Genomic DNA, 19,337 nt, shown 5'->3' on the forward strand with positions numbered 1-19,337 from the left:
ACTCTAGAGATAGAAAACAAAACAATCCTCATTGTTTAGAAACTTTGCACAACCTCAGACATTTTGAATAAGCTCCAATTTCAGAAATATATATAAAGGTGTCAAGGTGCAAAAGTTAGCAGAACACAGATAAGACAAAATGGGTGTTTAGAGTCACGGAGGCACGGACGGTATTTTGGGTTTTGTTTGATTTCGTTAAGTTGCCTTTTCGACTTCCTTTTTCACGGGAAGATGTGTAATTGTAAAATGTGCTTTAAATGTATTTCACGAAAGCAGGTACTGCAATCTAAACTTTTATGAGACACTTGACTGAGTTACATAAACTATAATATGCATGCAATCCTTTTGCAAAGTATAAAGTGCCCGACAAAGGGGATTTGATCAGTAAGTGTTTCCTGATGATGCCAGATAAATGAGGTGTCACTGTGTCTTTGCAGGAGAAATATCATATATATTTAAGTGTCAGAAAGCAAAATTGTGATATTTTTATTACATCGTTTTATTATAAACATATGAATACCTTCAATTTCCTAAGTATTGAAAAACACACAATGCAGAAATGGCTAGTGCTTTAACTGAAAACAGCAGTATGTCTGATGTTGGGGAGGGCAGAGCAGTGTGCTCAGTGACCTTTGACCCTTACCTTGGTAAACAAAGTGGAAACCCCGGGCAGATGAACCGCTCTTTGCACTGAATCTGAGAAGAATCTGATTTGATGTCGCCAATGGCAATGTTTCACCTAACGAAGAAAACCGGAGGTAATTAGTGGGATCCGTAGAATACACTGTGGGGTGGTGGCAAATATTTTGGAAAATAACTATTAGTAACTCGGAATTTCACTCTCAGCTGTTGTACTCTTATCAGATCTCCCTTTGGGTTTAGGACCCAGACGCATTGTTTCTATCAAGATTTTAAAACTGGTCTTGCCTGTTCGTTCTATTAAAATGTGGATTTAATCAATATCTCACTTATGCTTCCTTCTGAAGCAGGCACTGATCGTAAGTCTGTTAGCTGACAAAGCGGGAAATACAAGAATCAGATTTATCAGTAGCTCAGAATCAACTTTATTTGACAGTTACTTGCTAGGATTTTACTTCAATTAAGAAAATTAAGAAAATCTGAATCTAAACTTGTTTAAAAATACTAAAGCATTTAGATTCAGAAAAAATAAAAAGCATTTAGATTCAGAACTAAAAACTAAAGCATTTAGATTCAGAAAAAATATATTTATGAAATATATTTTTACCTTTTAAAGTACACCCACTATACAGGAATGGTCTCTCTCACGTGCCACTAAGGAGCATATGAATGACATAAGCATTTCAGAGGTGAATTTGTCAATAGGTAACAGTACTTTAAATCTGTATCTTCTGGGGGCGCCTGGGTGGCTCAGTCGGTTAAGCTTCCGACTTTGGCTCAGGTCATGATCTCAAGGTTCGTGGGTTCGAGCCCCACATCGGGCTCTGTGCTGACAGCTAGGAGGCTGGAGCCTGCTTCGGATTCTGTGTGTCCCTTTCTCTCTGCCCCTCCCCCACTCAGACTCTGTCTCTGTCTCTCTAAGATAACATAACATAACATAACATAACATAACATAACATAACATAACATAACATAAATCTGTATCTTCTGATGCGTTTCTCGACGTTCTATCATCGGACATTGGCAGAAAAGAACAAGACATAGGTCTTAAGGACCTTGGTTAACAACAGTGAAAAACAGGAAACAATCAAACTTAGTCTTGGTTGGCAAGAGTGTGTGATCCACACGCACAACTTGACTTTGGTCAGGGATGACAACGCAGTGACTGCACAAACCTTGCAGTTTGCCCAGGGTTCCAATCCACGAGGGGCTAATTAAATTGTGCTGCGCTAATCAACTGAATCCTGTTCAGCACTGAAATGAATCACTTTCGGTCTATATACTTTTTCGTAGGGAAAGAACTGCAGATGTGATTTTCAATAAAAGTGCGGCGTACAAAATGAGTTTGAAATAGCATCCCATTTTATGCAGCCCCACGTACGTTTACGCGCATTTACACACACACACATTCATCTGTGTATGTGTATACATGTATGCACCCGTGTACTTGTGGGAGGGTGATGAATCTCTATACGCACGTATTTAAAGGTTGGCAAGGATTGAGACCACAATATTGATACTGCTTATCTCCAGGAAGATTAGGGGACATAGGATAGAAAACAGAACACACAAGATCATTTATTATCCCTTCTTTTCAGATATTTTCCTTTGTTCTTGAGACGGATATTGTATTTCCTACAACCTTAGTAAGTAAAATGATGGTCAGTGGTTTTATATCTGAGATAAACATACAGTTGAAATTTTATATCGAAGATACAATGTTATTAAGTAGGCAAGCAAATTCAAAGATGATTGCATTTCTCCCTCATTAAAAAAGAGAAAAAAAGACAAGTTTAAAATGAGTGACCCTGGCTGTCTAAATAAAATTAAAGATCAAATGCTTTGAATGTTTACCTGAATGTGACCCGGAGAGAGAGCTGAGAAGTCTGGCCTGTGGGTGTGTCCCATCAAATAATTCTGCCAAATCATTCAGTGCCGTCTGGAAATAGGCGAACTGTCCGAATACGACTGCAAAATAAAGGGGTGGGTGGCACAACGCTTATTAAAAAATACAGACACGGAGTCTTACACCACCTATGTACCAATTCCTCTCAAGGATCATGCTCCTAAGATTCCTGCAGACAATCATGAACTGGTTTCCCCGGCTTTCTAAGAGTTTTCAGTGGCTTAAACAATTTTATTTTGCTTCTCAGTGTCTTGAAACATAATAAAAGGAATAGCATTACTGTTCCCACTCTGTTTGAATATTAAATTTTTTTCTGGAACTACATTAGGATAATACAAGAATAGCCATAAAGCTGCCCCATTATTTAAGAGCAGTTAACGATGTTTCGTTTCATGTACAATAGGTACAGGGATCAAGACAATTCTTGGTTTTAAAAACATGCCAGTTTGGTGAAGAATTTAAAATTGTTCACTTGTTATTACAAGGTGAAATTCACGTGAACTCATTGCGATTTACACACAGGTCAGCAACATACCATAGAGATGTTTATTATGACCCCACCACACAATTTTATTTATCTCATGGGTGATATAAATAGCAAGAACACACCTCCTCCAAGGAATACATTACTGTGCATTTCAGCACTTCAAACTTCATAAACTTTTTCACTCAAAGTGACAATATATAGGCCTCCACAATAGTTAGAAACACCTGTGATTTAGTATATAAGCAAGGAGCGACTAATTCTTATTTATGTGCAAGGTTTAAACTAAAATTATTCTCATTCTGCATAAGAAATGGATATGTATGTATCAATTATACATGTCAGATTCTAATGAACTAATGTGTTGGCCAAATGGAGGGGAATCTAACTGTAATAGCTTGTGTGTGTGTGTGTGTGTGTGTGTGTGTGTTTTAAATATGCTATATATTCTGTCACACACATGTATTACATATATAAACATGTATGTATAATATGCACCATGTACAGTATGCACGTAATAGAGTATACATACACATACATACATGTATTTTAAGATTTTATAATTCCTTTATAATTTTCTAGAGATAAATAAAGGAAGCATGTAAGCCAGGAGGACTTTCCCAATGGATGAACTGCTCTAAAACAAAGAATTAGAAAGAGGAAGGGAATTTTATGATTTCAACATGGTTCTGGCTCATACAATTCCTTTCTCATAGCAGCCCCCCTCCCCCAGTAATGAAATCTTCATCACGTTGGAGGCAGGACGCTTGGGTCTTTTAAATAGCACAAAAGTGAATCACAGACATGTAATTTCAAGAAACTTTTAGAACCAGAATTTGAAGATGATCCAGAGAGAAACATGGTCCCAGGACCGTCACGTGCCAACGTGCACTGAGCTCCTCTCAACAAATACGGGTGTGGGTCTACATGTTGGCCAAGATGAGGCTTCTCTGATGAGCTGCTTGGGCGGAGCTCAGACCTATGACTGACTCTGCCCCAAACGGGCAGCCAAGACTGACAAGTGCTCATGGCCACGGGGTCTCCCTGGGGGAGAGTCCATGTCTCATAGTGGGGAGAGCAGTGTCGCTTCCTTGAGGCATGAGAAGTTAAACCACTTGGGGGGAAGAATGAAGGGCAGGGAATTATTTCAGTACGTGAACATTGAAAGCAAAACTTTGCAGGTGACAAATATGGCAAAAGGCCTGGTGTGGCAGGCGCTCAGTGGGTAAGAGACAAGGAGGGGATTGGAAAGCAAAAGCCACCGCAACCTGAGACTTTAGGACCTAAAAACGTGGGGTTTTCTCGTGGGCAAAATGGGAGTGAAAAATGTGTATCAAGGTGTTTCCGTGATCAAAGCTTTGTCGTAGAAAGGTATTTTGGTGACGCTTTGGGTGAAAACAGGGAGAGAATTGGAGTATCTGAAGACCTGTGTTCACCACAGTCATGCCTCTTCCCACCTAGTGACGCCCACACCTTGAGCTAATGTGGCACTTAAAAAGTGGGCATTTTAGGGCACAGACTATGTTTTGTTCATCCTGGCCGTTATCACAATTGTTTGTTATTATCATTATTATTATTATTATTATTTTAGAGAGAGAGAGAGAGATAGTGACAGAGAGAGCACATGAGCAGGGTAGGGGCAGAGAGAGAGGGAGAGAGAGAATCCCAAGCAGACTCCATCCTCAGCACAGAGCCTGACGTGGGGCTCGATCCCATGACTCTGGGATTATGACCTGAGCAGAAATCAAGAGTCGGACATTCAACCAACTGAGTCACCCAGGTGCCCCCAAAATTGTTGAACTGATTTATTTCCCAGGAGAGAGTAAGGAAAAGAAGAAAGATAATACAAGATAAGGCAGTATAGATTTCCATTTAATCCTCTGTGCAACTATTTTAATTTCAAATTAAAATTTAAATTAAAATTTTCTGCCTGGATAGAATGTGATAAATGTATATCTTTAAACATTTCAGACTGGGAAACTCTGATCAATATTTAGGATAGAGGTGTGACTTTTTTTTTTATCTGTTGGGAAATCATAATTGTGTTGTGACAATTCAATAAATTTTGAAATAAACTAAAATCATAGAATATGGCTGCTATATTCCATTGTGATAAATATGTTCTACCGTTTATCTATGAACAAAAGTAAAAGCAATAGGAAAGTAACTGGAGGATGTCGTTAAGCACTTAGGTGGAAAAAACGAATTAACGGGAGCTGAAGAAGTGACATTAGTTTAAAGGAAATGGTCAAGCAAAAAGAGTGAGAATCAGGAGCTATTCTAAGTTTTATTGTTTGTTTATTGTAGCAAAGTAGATATTCTGAAGCCCTCTCACTTTTTAAATGAGAGTAACAGCTGTCGCTCATTCAGAGTAAGTGAACCAGCCCTTTGCCTGGTGGGGAGCTGGTCCCCCTGCCCTGGTCTCCACGAGCAAGTCCATCATCTCTTAAACACCAAGGAAAGCCCAGCCCGAAAAGCCCACAGTCTTGAGTACTGGCCCAGGGTAGACACTACATGGTGTGTGGTAAAATAGCAAGCAAGTTCGTCACACGGTTCATGAAGGGCCCGTGACCTAAAACACCTAAGGCTAAAGTAAGTTCCTGGTGAAGGTTTTTGTCAGTTTTGAAGAGGCCTGTAGATAATAAATAGAGTAAAACCTTGGTTTGCCAGCATAACGCCTTCTGGAAACACGCTTGTCATCCAAAGCGCTCGTATATCAAAGCAAATTTCAAGGACCACTGGCTCAGCTGTGATCATGTGACATCGGGCGTCACGTACGACTTGTGTTGTGAGACCTCGCTCATTTACCAAGTTAACATTTATTAGAAATGTCTGCCCATCTTGTGCAAACGCACACGCGCAGAACTTACTTGCCATCCAGAAACTGTCTCCCGCGTGCCAATTTCTTACCCAACAAGTAACTTACTTGTGTTATAATTGTACTTTCCAAAAGGTTTTCCCTCAAACAGATTCTAGCCTTAGAATCTTTATCTGCTGTCTATGAGTGGATGGCTGCTACATTACATGTAAAGAAAAAAAACAAAACTTAGCCATGTAGGGTTTTCACTGTACCACTGGGAAAAAAAGAACCTGGTCTATAAAGTTATAAAAACGACTATCTGGTTTACTCCAGAAAAGAACCCAAATCAAAGGAAATGTCCGTGGTCAAGAGTGAGATTGGAGGTGTGGGAATCCAGCTCTGGGAAAAGTGCAGACCCAGCAGGAAGGCCCTTCTAGAGAAGAAGCCAGGCGGAAAGCTGGCTCAGATTGGAAGCGAAGTTCAGGAGGGAAATTCGTAAGCGAGGTGTCGTGGGGTCACATGGGGATCTTCCCGCTTTTACATCTCTACCTACTCGAAGGTGAGCTCACTGATCCGGTGACTTCCGTCAGCATCGGACTGAGAAATGCAGGTGCAGACTGGTATCCAGTGTTCCCCTGGCCCACCTCACTTGGCCATCCTGCCTCAAAAAAAACCAGTTTCTAACAAAGGATGAGTCAAGCCAAACTGATTCTCTCTGATTATTCTGGATCAGAATCTTAGAAGAAAATTTACGCATTTTACATGACATTGATAAAATAACTGGAATGGATGCTGTGTACGTTTAGAAAACCTGTTGCTTTAACACAAGTCGTCTTCTTTTATAGTTTTTATTATAGTCAGAGCCGAAAGATTTGTTTATATGACAGAAAAACTAACATCGAAACAAATATGACCACGAATAAAACATTAAAGAAAGAGAAACTTACCAAACTCCTTTGGCACCGTTATGGAGTAGAGGCATATTTGACCGGCCGTGTAATTATGAGGGTAGTTTGGTGACAAAACGACCCCTTCGGACCCCGTGTACTGGCCTCCGCAGGGAGCTGCAAGAGGGAGTAAGCAAACAGCATGTGCAAAACCATCGCCACACCTGCTCGCGAGGGGCGGGGCTGCAGGAGGATGAAAACACTGAGGAAATGAGCATCTCACCTGGTTTGTTCAACAGTTTAACAAAGGGGGGGGGGGTGGTGCCTGGGTGGCTTAGTGGGTTGAGCGTCCGACTTCGGCTCAGGTCATGATCTCACGGGTCGTCGGTTCGAGCCCCGCATCGGGCTCTGTGCTGACAGCTCAGAGCCTGGAGCCTGTTTCCGATTCTGTGTCTCCCTCTCTCTAGGCCCCTTCCCCACCCCCCCCACTCACACTCTGTCTCTCTCTGTTGCTCACACTCTTTCCCTCAAAAATAAACATTAAAAAAATTTAAAAAAGAAATTTAACAAAGTGGCCAATGGAAAAACTACTTAACTTCACTGTGGGAAGTGAAGGAAAAGAAAAGCGGAGATTTACCAAGTTTGAATAAAGACAACTTAGGAGAAAACCTACGATGGTCTCAGGAAATCCCAAAACCTCTCCCAGACGTGCTAAAGTGATCATGAAAATGTTAGTAAGAAACTAACAACAAGCCTGAAGTGAACAGATTCCTGAGTTACTTTGAGTCTCACGAGAATTTTCTGGTTGGCATCAGTCATATTAACTGAAGAGCTACAAAAATTATTTCAGTTTTCTACCATTTTTACATTACTACAGGGCTTAGAAAAAATAATGTTTGCTTTTAGCTTTTCATTGTTGAACTTTTCATCTCAAAGACTCGGTTCAAGAGTAGCATGTAGAATTACTAATAAGCCGGGGTCTCTGTAAGTTTGATTGAAAACTGAATTGATTCATAACGAGAAAGCCAGGGCAGATACAGTAACAAGTGTTACGTGCAGAGCTCTGTGTGTGCGTGCGTGCGTGTGCACGCGCGTGTGCGTGTCTTTACTTTCCTTCTCATTATTTTATTCACTTGGGCATTACTTTTGCTAAGGAAACACTGAAAACACTGGGACAACACCGAAAATACTCTGGAAGCATGTTCAAACAGACATTCAATTGAATCCTAGTCTCGTGCCTCCCAGTTTTTTAATTAAACGCCCTATCCTTCAATCTGTCAAATGTGACTTCAGAAGACGTCCCAGTCTGCAGAGTGTGACCCGGGACAGGCACTGAACTACCAGCCTCCCGGACCCCGCTGCCTGCAGCCTGACCACGCTGCTCCTGGTCTCAGATACACCCCCATGGACCTCAAGTCAGAATCATTTTTAGTGTTTGAGAAAGTAGATTTGTACAACTTATTTATTCTTGATAAGACAATTTTCAAGCACCAAAAGACAAATCAAAAGCAATATATTTAATCCTTTCAATGTTAATTAACACACTATCAAGTCCTAACTGATAGGCATTCTTCGCAACTAACAAAGCTCCTTGGACTATGTTGACATTTAATGTCAAAGCACCTCATTCGTGATTTGTGAGAGTTCGAAGCCATACATCACAACAGCTTGGAAAACTGAAGTCTTATTCTAAGTTTCAAGGGAAAACAGCTTACGCATCTGACAGCGTTGATCTACTTATGATCAACAGGTAGAGATTTTCTTTAACTACACTGAGTGTGGTCTTCCCGCTGGTGTCTTGATTCAGAATAATTTTATCATCCCACGACACTTACACTGACATTTTACAATTCTAAAAAGAAAAATTCTACTTTAACTTGTTGATAGAAGTTAAACTCCCAAGCTGAAGGTTCTACATGAAATGCTGGGTGACTTATTCTACTAATTTAGATACATCGCTTAATTTTTTTTTCACCTCATCCATATAAATGCAACCAGGGTATTTCAGAACTACTTTTTTCCTTAAAAGTTTACAGTTCAAATTTTAAAAAGTAAGTACCATGAAACATAGAAATCTATTTTTTGCTCAGCCATATGAAACTCAAGCAGGTAACTGTGCAAATATCCTTTCTTTTAAACCTAGAAAATCCATCCAGTTCAAATTTTAAGCCGCAGGTATAAATAAAAAGTGGAAGCAAATCACCACTGGGGTAACATTTGGATGCTCAAATGATCTGACAGACAGAAATCTTATCAAGGACACTGTGTGATGTATTTGTGGAAGTATACCTACAAACATTTATTTTGTTCAAGGACAGGATGAAAGAGAATTATTTTGTGATAACACAAGACATTAAAAAAAAAAAAAAAGATGAAATGAAAGGAAACTGACCTGGCATTTTAGGTCCACTGCTTCCTTGATGCATTGGGTTGTGCTTACACATTCTAGATAAGCACCAGAACTATTTTGCACACAAGCAAACATTTGTGAAATTGACAAAAATATGTATAGGATTTTCACTTCATTCTTAATGATTATTCTGTCCGTGTTACTGCGCTGACCTCAGACGCAGATAGGTATGGTCTTTTCCGTAATGGGCATTATTTTACATTAATGTGATAAAAGAAAAATAAAGATGTTCTTGCTCTTTGGTAATTAATGCATGAAACAGATAATTTTCTAAATGAATAAAGAGCAATAATATCATAACTACAGATGGTAACAAGAACTCACTCATCCATCTGGTTAACTTGAATGTATGCCTCATACGTAAAGACAACAAAATTCAATCGAATTGAATGTAAACTGAAACAACACAGCTAACATCCTGACCCGTGAAACGGGCTCTGGGTTGTTTCAATTTCAGTTCAATTTACAGTAAATTTCAGTGAAGAAAAACTGCAGACAACAGATGAATCACCAAGAAAAAAAAAAATCATATTCTACATTTAAAATAAACTAGTCCAGAACGTGCAGCCTGCATTCCATAATATATGGAATATTGAAATGGTTTTTTTTAATGTTTTATTTATTTTTGAAAGAGAGAGAGAGAGAGAGAGAGAGAGAGAGAGAGAGAGAGAGAGAATGAGTGGGGGAGAAACAGAGAGAGAGGGAGACACATAATATGAAGCAGGCTCCAGGCTCTGAGCTGTCAGCACAGAGACTGATGCAGGGCTTGAACCCATGAACCTTGAGATCATGATCTGAGCCGAAGTTGGACGCTTAATAGACTGAGCCATTCAGGCTTGAAACGTTTACAACATAGCAGAAATCCCTGGTTTAGCTGGTCATCTAAATGATCCACAGGTAGTGATTCCTGCACAAAATGTGTTATTCCCCATGACAGGTCCAAAATAAACTACGGGGGGAGGTAATTTCTACTTTAATGATTTGGTATTTTGAGTTCTACTTAAATGTAAATAAATAGCATAAATAAAAATTTATGTATTGTGCACTTTGATGGTAAACAGAAATTGCTCTTGGCTTTATGGGTCTTCAAATACAGAAGAAGAAATAGTCTCTAATTTACAATTTGATTCTGTATCTATTATCCAAATGTGACTTCCTTTATTTATGTTTATTTTGTGGCTATCATTCCCCCACAGGTTCAAATTGCATTTGAGTTTAATACAAATTTAATTCCTCCTGCATATTATTTAACAAAGTCTAAAACTCACGTTCTTTCTTATTTTTACTCTGGTCCCCATATATATATCCTCTATGGAGATGTCTGAAGAGGGATATTACCACACCTGGGATGTACATTTAGTGGAATACAAGAAAAAATATTAGAACCTCTGTAGAAAGTTATATCCCGGGAGGTGTTTCTGTTCACACATTATCTATGCGGGATGTCTGCTGGGAACTGAGGTGTGTGTAAGTGCATTGCATTTATTGGGGTTTCATGCTCAACAGTCACGACGTGACTGGATGTCAGACCAAGAGTCCGCCATCATTGCCCTCTGGTTTATTAAAAGGATCATGTACTCCATTTACATGTAGATTAAGATCTACATACAGAATCCAGATTTTCTATTTATTGAGCACCTACTTTGTCTGAGACAGCCATATGCATATCCCATTTAATCTTTCCAACACTGGTGAGGTAGGCATTCTTATGTCCTGAGCCCTGGGTGGTGCAGCCAGAATTTGGCCACCTTTAGTTGGATAACCCCTGGGCCCTGCTCTAATCCCCACCCTCAGAACCTCTCCCCTGGAAAGTGGGGTCCTCAAGACCTAGGAAAGCAGCCTGCAGGCAGCCCTGGACCCACTTCTGGGACGGCGATCTAGGACCCTAGGCTCCCGTGAGAGCACTGCCTGGGTTCCACTGTGTCACCTTCCAGACACCCCTCATGTTAGTTTTTAGGAAATTTAGCGGGAAGGACCCCCAAACTTCCATGTTGTCGAACCTGCCCAAAGCAGCTCACACGGTAACTTAAGAATGTGGCTTTTCAGCATTTTTCATTAAATAGAGCCAGGGGAGGCACTGACTCACAAGCTGGCCTTCATGGTCACGACTTAAATACACTGCCTGGTGCTAAAATTTACAAACTTCCCTCATAAATTTTCTTTCTATATATGCATATTATTTTTACATATACATGTACATGAATCATGTACATCACACACACATATTTAATCTACATTTAATATATATTTTATTTAATGTAATGTATTTATTTCAATATCTATATTTAGTATATATTGAAATATATATACACGTATACACCCTATAAGTATAAAGGGAAATAAACCTAAAAACATAATAAAAATATATATTACTTATTTATATTATTAGTTATCCATCAACATTATATTTATTATATTAATGTTATATATTGGTGTATAAATATATATATTTCAATATATATTATATATGTTTATATGTTATTAATATAAATAATATTTTTTATTATGTTTATAGATTAATTTCCCTTTACACTCATAGGTGTGTATATGTGTATGTATGTAAAGAGTAATTTACATATATAACAAGTGGCTTCCAAAATCTCAAAAGTAAAAAATAACAATAAACATTGAAATAGAAGTTTTAGATTGCTTTTTAAGAATTTGAGATGAATGATGTTTCTCAGGCCCTTCCAAATCTATGAGGTTACTGGGCATTTTATTTCATGTATATGGCATTATTTATATTTTATAAAGGGCATGTGCATTTTAAATATAATTAAAATGTGACATATTAAGTTTCTACAAAATGTAACATAAATATACGTGGATTTTTACGTATCTATATTTTTAATGGTTATTTCTTTTTGAGAGAGAGAGAGAGACAGAACATGAGTGGGGGAGAGGTAGAAAGAGAGGGAGACACAGAATCTGAAGCAGGTTCCAGGCTCTGAGCTGTCAGCACAGAGCCCGATGTGGGGCTCGAACCCATGAACCACATGCAAAATCATGACCTGCGCTGAGTCGGATGCTCAACTGACTGAGTCGCCCAGGCGCCCTGATTTTTACATCTTTTACAGCTATGGTTCCATATGATTATTATGATAGGTCCACAGAAGGTATCAGGCAAATATCACCGTTGTCCCTGACGAGAAGACACAGAGGCCCACAGGCACTGAACCACCTTCCCACCTCGCACATGAGGTTAAGAGTGGATCTGGAACTGGACTCCTCTCTGGCTTTTCCTCAAGACCGAAACAGAGCAGGCAGGCCCACGGCCACCCCTATCCTGGGCCCAATGGCGTTGGGGGAACGCAGATTTGCAACAAGGAAATCCCACAGGGTCCCACATGCACTTTGCAGTTAACATGAGTTATGAGGCTGGCCAGCTTCCTCACCCTCCACAGAAGAGATTACAATGCTGAGGACCCAAACCTTACTGGTTAAGTTCAGACTTTAATGAAAAACACGGAAACACGCACTATGCATGGGGGGGGCCATGGTGTATTTATTTCCCTCTCTCAGCATCGTTCACTCTTTCAGACCTGGAATCTGAGAAGCATCGATGAATCTGTTTTCATTTTGGTTATTAAAACATGTCAGATTAGGAAGATTTAACAGGCTGCATAATTTTCCATGAAAATTTATTTTTAGCTTTTCACTAACTTATTCATTTCCTCTAGAAACTTGTGTGAAGTCCTTACTGTGCCAGAACCCAGTGCTGAGTCCTGGCAAGGTGGCTTCTTAAATCGACAAGTTCTCGGGTTCACACACAGACTTAGGGACACGGATGTCACAGTGAGACCAAGGGTGTTAGGTTGGTTTGTTTCTTTTGTTTAATTTTTAAATTTGACCGATTTGGTCTGAAGGGACCAGTAACGTGAGCTGTCCTGAGTGGGGGAGAAAAAGAAAGCTTTTGGTAAGTTCATTATATCTAACTAAACTTGTACCTGAGTTCATCCTAAAATAACTTGGAAATCATTTTTTTTTTTTTTCTGCAAACACCATGGGCTTTACCATCTTCTTTTTAATGTGCATCATCTCAGGGTAGAGGTTACAAGTCATATGCCCAAAGCTGGAACACTTTGGTCTATGGACAGTCCTATGAAATCACTGACTAGATTAACATACGGACACGGCCAGAGACCCGGAAATCTACATCTGTCTGTCACTGCACTGTCCGGGGTAACTGCCACCAGACTGCTGTCACTGTAGGTCAGTTCTGTCTCTTCTTTTTTTGAGAGAGAAAGAGAAGGAGAGAGAGAGGGAGAGAGTGCCACGAGCTGGGGAGGGACAGAAGGAGAGAGAGAATCTCAAGCAGGATCCAGTGACAGCACGAGTCCTGACCCAGGGCTCACTCCCACAGCCCTGTGAAATCACGACCCGAGCCAGGATCAAGAGTCAGACACTCAACTGAGCTGCTCAGGTGCCCTAGTTCTGCCTGCTCTTGAAGGTTGATCTTACCTTTTAATATGTGGATTTAGTAAGTGAATGCCCATATAAAGAATTACAACCAGTGATATTTGGGGGGAGAATGACACATGAATATATACACATATATACATGGTACACACACACACACACACACACACACACACACACACAGAAGCAGAAGGGTGCATCAGGAGACTGTCACTTAGTACCTCTTAATGTACATCAGGCCTAGTATATTAAAAAAAAAAAAAAAAAAAAGAAGTTAAAAATGCCAGACTATCTGAGAGAAAAATGTCACCCCTCCCCGAAGCCTGTGACAATGGCCATACATCAAATGATCAAGGCATGTGAAATACTTAGTCTGCATTGGCTCTGTAAGGGAATCTAACCCTAACCACTGGTTAGGAGACTACAGCACCGAAGCGTGACAGCATTTCTAAAATGAGACATTGCATTCTAAAGTAAAAGTAAAATGAGATGTTGTATTCTAATTTTTTTAAACATTTATTTATTTTTGAGACACAGAGAGACAGAGCATGAGCAGGGGAGGGGCAGAGAGAGAGGGAGACACAGAATCGGAAGCAGGCTCCAGGCTCTGAGCTGTTAGCACAGAGCCTGATGCGGGGCTTGAACTCATGAGCCATGAGATCATGACCTGAGCCCCCCAGGCGCCCCTGAGACGTTGCATTCTAAAGTGAAAGTCAAATGAGACCGTGCATTCTAAAGTAAAAGTGTTATGAACGACAGCACAGGGCCCACGCGTACCGTTGCAGGAAGGCAAGGCCTGACTCCAGGCAGGTTTTCCGTCCGCTCCGATCACACACGTGATGGAGGAGGGGTCCACAATCTTGTAGCCAGAGTCACACTGGTAGGTCACGGTTGAGCCAAGCTTGAAGTCCGTGCCAATGCGTGTCCCGTTCATTATATTTCCAGGGTCGAAACAGGCTTCCCGGGGCTTCTCTGTAGAAGCAAAGGTCACCTCCGTAAGGGCAGGGATCTTAAGCTTCTGTTTCTCTGTTTGCTTGCTCATTTTATCTACTGCCTACAACAGTGCCTGGTATATGAGAAAAGCTCAAAAAGTATTTATAGATGGACAAATAACCAAGTTAGTAGCTAAGTATCAAGTTAATATTAATAACATGTCATTATTAATGTGATAACTACCAAGTTAACAATTCAATAACACGAAAATAGGAAAAACTCCAACTTAATACAATTACACTTCTTTTCTTAAAACCACATTTTAATACAGAATCGTTATTGAATCACTTTCATTTAGGTAAAAAACACAACATTACTTTTTACGAGTTTTTTTTGTTTTGTTTTGTTTTTTTGTTTTTTCTTTTTGCTACGGAACCTAGTACCGAAGCAAAGAAAGCGAGGCTGGAAAAGTTGAGGTCATTTCCTACCACTGCACTTAAATCATGCTGATGTGAAACCACACGCCCTAGAGGCCATGAGAGAATCCGGCCACTCCCCGGGTCGGGCTCGGTGCATGCCAGTGCTCAGCACTTGATACAGGGAAGAAGAGACCGGCAGGGAGGACAGGAGAAGTTCTGGGCCTCCCACAGGGCTCCCTCCCTGAACTCGGGGGCACAACGCCTGGCGGCGGGGTTGGGACCAATGGATAAGCGCCAGTCGCCGCACCTTCACCGCCAGGACCTCCCGACAGCTCTGACCTGGCTGCGGTGACCGCCCCAGGGAGGTGAGGGCCGGCTGCGTTCTAGGCACGGAGTGGGCTGCACCTCGCCCTCCATTCTGTCCTCCCCTGCAGCTCTGTGAGGGCCAGAGCTGGTCTGCTGCGGACTGTGGACCTGGAAGCCCAAGAGAAGTGTAACAACTTTCACTTGGGGCACCTGGGAGGCTCAGACGGTTAAGCGTCCGACCCTTGGTTGCCGCTCAGGTCGCGATCTCACAGTTTGTGAGTCCGAGGCCCATGCTGGGCTCCGTGCTGACAGCTCAGAGCCTGCCTGGGATTCTCTCTCTCCCTGTCTCTCTCTGCCCTTCCCTTGTCTCGCTCTCAAAATAAAGAAATAAACTGAAAAGAAACTTTCACTAAAAGCCTATCTGTTCCCAAATAGAAACCAGTCTTTTTTTTTCCCCTCTGAGACTTGTAGCTAGCTATGTGGTTAATTCCTGTTGACTTTTGGTAACCTTACCATTTTAAATGTCTTTATATTCAATAGACCTTCCAAAATATCTCTAAATGGATGGATAACTCTCTCTCTATATAAGTATATAATATATATAAGTATATATATAAGTATATATAATATACAAATTATAATATATAAATGTTATAAATATATACAATTATATAATTTATAATTATAAATATGTAGTTATATATATAGTAATATATATAGTTACATAGTTATATTGTACTTCATCATTTGAATGGCGTTTTTGCTTATACATGTCAACATTTTTCATGCCATCATCAAAGTTCCTGGTCACGTCAGAAGGCTCTAGACCTGAATTTTATAGATGTTCAAGTGATCAATTTAGAAGATCCCTGAAACATTAATCTTTATTTTTTAACTGACAGTATAAAAATACAGTTTGGCTTGTGTGTGCATGTGTGTGTGTGTGTGTGTGTGTGTGTGTGTGTGTGTGTGAGACAGAGACAGACAGAGACAGACAGACAGAGGGATTAAGGTCATTAATATCAATACATGCTCAAGGGTAACTTGAGTGGATAAAATAGACACGTTTTCACTCTTCTTCCGGCTTGACGCGTGTCAATTCCTTCATTCGCATACAAAAGATCTCTGGAAATTATAAGTGGTAGACTGATTTTCTTTGGCTGGAATTAATATTGATTATGCTCTCTGTTTAAATTGTTTCTTACTGATTGTCTATCTGTTGCTTATTATTATTTCCACCAACTCCTCTTTGCAGGAAAACCATCCTGAGAGGTTCTAACAGATATGCCATGACAGACTAAAAGTGGAGTGAGTTTTGAGGACTTAACATTGCGTGTCCCCTTAGGAATGGATGGCATGTGGCAGAGGAAGAGAACAGCACGAAGCTTGGGAAGGCTTGGAGGAAACAAAAGAGGGCTGTTTAACTGTATTTATTCCATATTTTCCATTGTGTTTATAACGATCTGTGTCAACATCAGCCAAACAGAGATCTCGTTGGCAACTGCTGACTTCACGTATTCTGAGAATGTATTATGGGGGCGCCTGGGTGGCTCAGACGGTTGAGCGGCCGACTTCAGCTCGGGTCACGATCTCACAGTTCCTGGGTTCGAGCCCCACGTCGGGCTGTGCGCTGACAGCTCAGAGTCTGGGTTTTGTGTGTCTCCTTCTCTGTGCCCCTCCTGGGCTCATGCTTCCTCTCTCTAAGTACTAAAAATTTTCTCAGTACACAGCAGCAGTCCCCCTTATTTAGGAGATGCATTTCCAGACCCCCAGGAAAGGCCTGAAATTGCACAGAGTACCAAACCCTATGTATACTATGTTTTGTCCTACTTATATATACATATATGCCTATGAGAGTTTAAGAGATCAGCAATAATTACTACTAATAAAATGGAACAACTATAAAATATACCCAAGCTCATGAGTGACCTGGACACGATGACCAGTGTCAGGCTCCTGGGGACCTTCTGGTGCCGTTCTGAGTCCAGCTCAAGGGGCGGAACATGTGCTTCCAGACCCCGCTGACCACGGATCGCCCAGACCAAGACCAGGAAAGCAAAACCACAGAGAAGGGGTCTACCATACATGCCTGTTGCCCTTTCACCCTTTTCAATCATTTATTTGTTATACATCCCTTTCAGTCGAGTTTACTGTCTCACTAAACACCATGTACACGACCGCCTGCTCTGTGTCACTGAGTTAGGTCTCTGATGGCAGGTGTCTTCATCTCTCCAAATGAACCCCCTCTAATCCTGTGGTTCCATTCCTCCAGCTCTCGGTTCAGAATGTTTCGTGATAAATCACAGACACGGTTTTCGCTTACGGTTTGTCCTATTTTCTAATTCGATGACTTTATAACAGTGTGTTTTGCCACAGTTCATGTCCTTCCTCCCTAAGGACACGCCTCTGAGAACTCGCGCAAGAGGACAGTGGGTTCAATCAGCCGGTGTCAGACACTGTGGCTCAGTGACCCTGCCCGTGCCTCCTACTTCCCGTCCTGCCGGAGAGCTGACCAAAGCACCGTCACTGCGACCTTTCCTTGTCTTCTGCTACTTCTGTTTTTCACAGCCTCTCCTGGAGAGCTTTGAACACATGAAGAGCTGTGGCCCCCAGTTCGAAAGCTGCCCTGGTCTTGAAAGAACCCACACAAAAGATGCACGTCTCTCTTCCTACCCTTAGGAATGTACCTCCTTCCTCCTTTAGTCCCTCGTCCAGCTGAGGAGGCCCTGGAGAGCACAAAGTGCACAGGCAGGCAGTGACAAATGTCCATCCTTATGTTTAGAGGAGGGGTGGTGCTTTGCAGCTCATTCTAGAATGGGCACTGTCATGGGGAAGTGCACGTCTGTGAGTTCTCGTTACTCCAGAAACTGTCTGATGATATGGAAAATGCCTAAATGTGCTGTTTTTCATTATTCATAAACATTATCACAGATCCCATCCCCAAAGCACAAGAACTCCTCTGACTGCTGAGTTATATAATATTTTTCTCTTAGGCATTTTAATAAGAATCAGTAAGTTTGTAGATTTTGGTGTTTAGAAGGAAATAGATTAATTTTCTACCTAAAATCATATAAAGAAACATAAGTCCATTGAAGCATTAACAGACATGAAATGTGTCCTGTGTTTTATTTGACAATTCTAATCACTGATAAGTAACTCAAGTTTAAATCAGTATACATATTTTCATTATTTTTTTAAAGCGCTCACTAGTCTGAATTGATATTTCATTAAGTCCTTTTCTCTAATTCTTTGTCATATATCTTGTATGTTCTTGGTTTCCATGAGACATGGATTTGAAAAGAATGTGATTATTTTCATGGACGCTATAGAAAAATGCTTAATTTAGGGTGTTTTGTGTTTGAGTTTGTCTCTATTTTCTCTGGCAACAGGTGATGGGGGGGGGTCCCAAACGAAAGTGGGAGACACCCATCTGGTGGGCAAACAAGGAAGCTTGCCTTGGCTGGGGCTTCTCATGAACCAGTGCCCATGGGTGGTGGAGACAGGTGAGGGCCACAAAATCACACGTTGAAAAGCAAGGAGATAAAACTACTATTCTGATGTACTTAACCTTAGTCATTCTGAAGAAACAAATGAGAGGACATTAAAACACACGTGAAAATAATAACAATTATTATTTTTTTAGTGTTTCTTAATTTTTGAGAGAGAGAGAGAGAGAGAGAGAGAGAGAGAGAGAGAGAGAGAGAGACTATGACAATGAGCAGGGGAGGGGCAGAGAGACAGGGAGACACGGAATCGGAAGCAGGCTCCAGGCTCTGAGCTGTCAGCACAGAGCCTGACGCGGGGCTCGAACTCACGGACCGTGAGATCATGACCTGAGCCGAAGTCGGACGCTCAACCAACTGAGCTGCCCCAACTCTTAAATGTCATCAAATCCTTCAATACACACATCATAATTTATTTTTACATGACTATGAATTGGGGGAAAAAAAGAAATTATTCACTTTTCTTTTTTCCTTTCAGCAAAGGTAGAAATGTGTCTCTGGATTTTCTTCCCCACTGTAAATATCGAACATTATGTTATGCGAGCATTTTATGTATGAAACAGTCACACAAGACCTCAGAGATAAATGCTTACAATGAATAAACCTTGATACAAATTATTTGACACACAAA

The 19,337-nt window shown here is 40.8% G+C and overlaps 1 protein-coding gene across 5 annotated transcripts in view; it reads right to left on the reverse strand.

The window, feature by feature from the left end:
- The window catches only part of CSMD1 (CUB and Sushi multiple domains 1), a 2,044,057-nt gene that overhangs the window by 243,832 nt on the left and 1,780,888 nt on the right, over positions 1-19,337 (reverse strand). For all 5 annotated transcript variants that reach the window (XM_086703086.1, XM_086703088.1, XM_086703085.1 and 2 more), the window contains 4 exons: positions 14,323-14,517; positions 6,777-6,893; positions 2,494-2,607; positions 644-739 (listed from right to left, as the gene is read on the reverse strand). In XM_086703086.1, coding sequence (XP_086559212.1) covers positions 644-739; positions 2,494-2,607; positions 6,777-6,893; positions 14,323-14,517 — 522 coding nt within the window. The remainder of the gene's footprint in view (positions 1-643; positions 740-2,493; positions 2,608-6,776; positions 6,894-14,322; positions 14,518-19,337) is intronic.

The sequence above is a fragment of the Puma concolor genome, chromosome B1, assembly GCF_028749965.1.
Source record: "Puma concolor isolate L17-30 chromosome B1, mPumCon1.1.hap2, whole genome shotgun sequence".
NCBI lineage: Eukaryota > Metazoa > Chordata > Mammalia > Carnivora > Felidae > Puma > Puma concolor.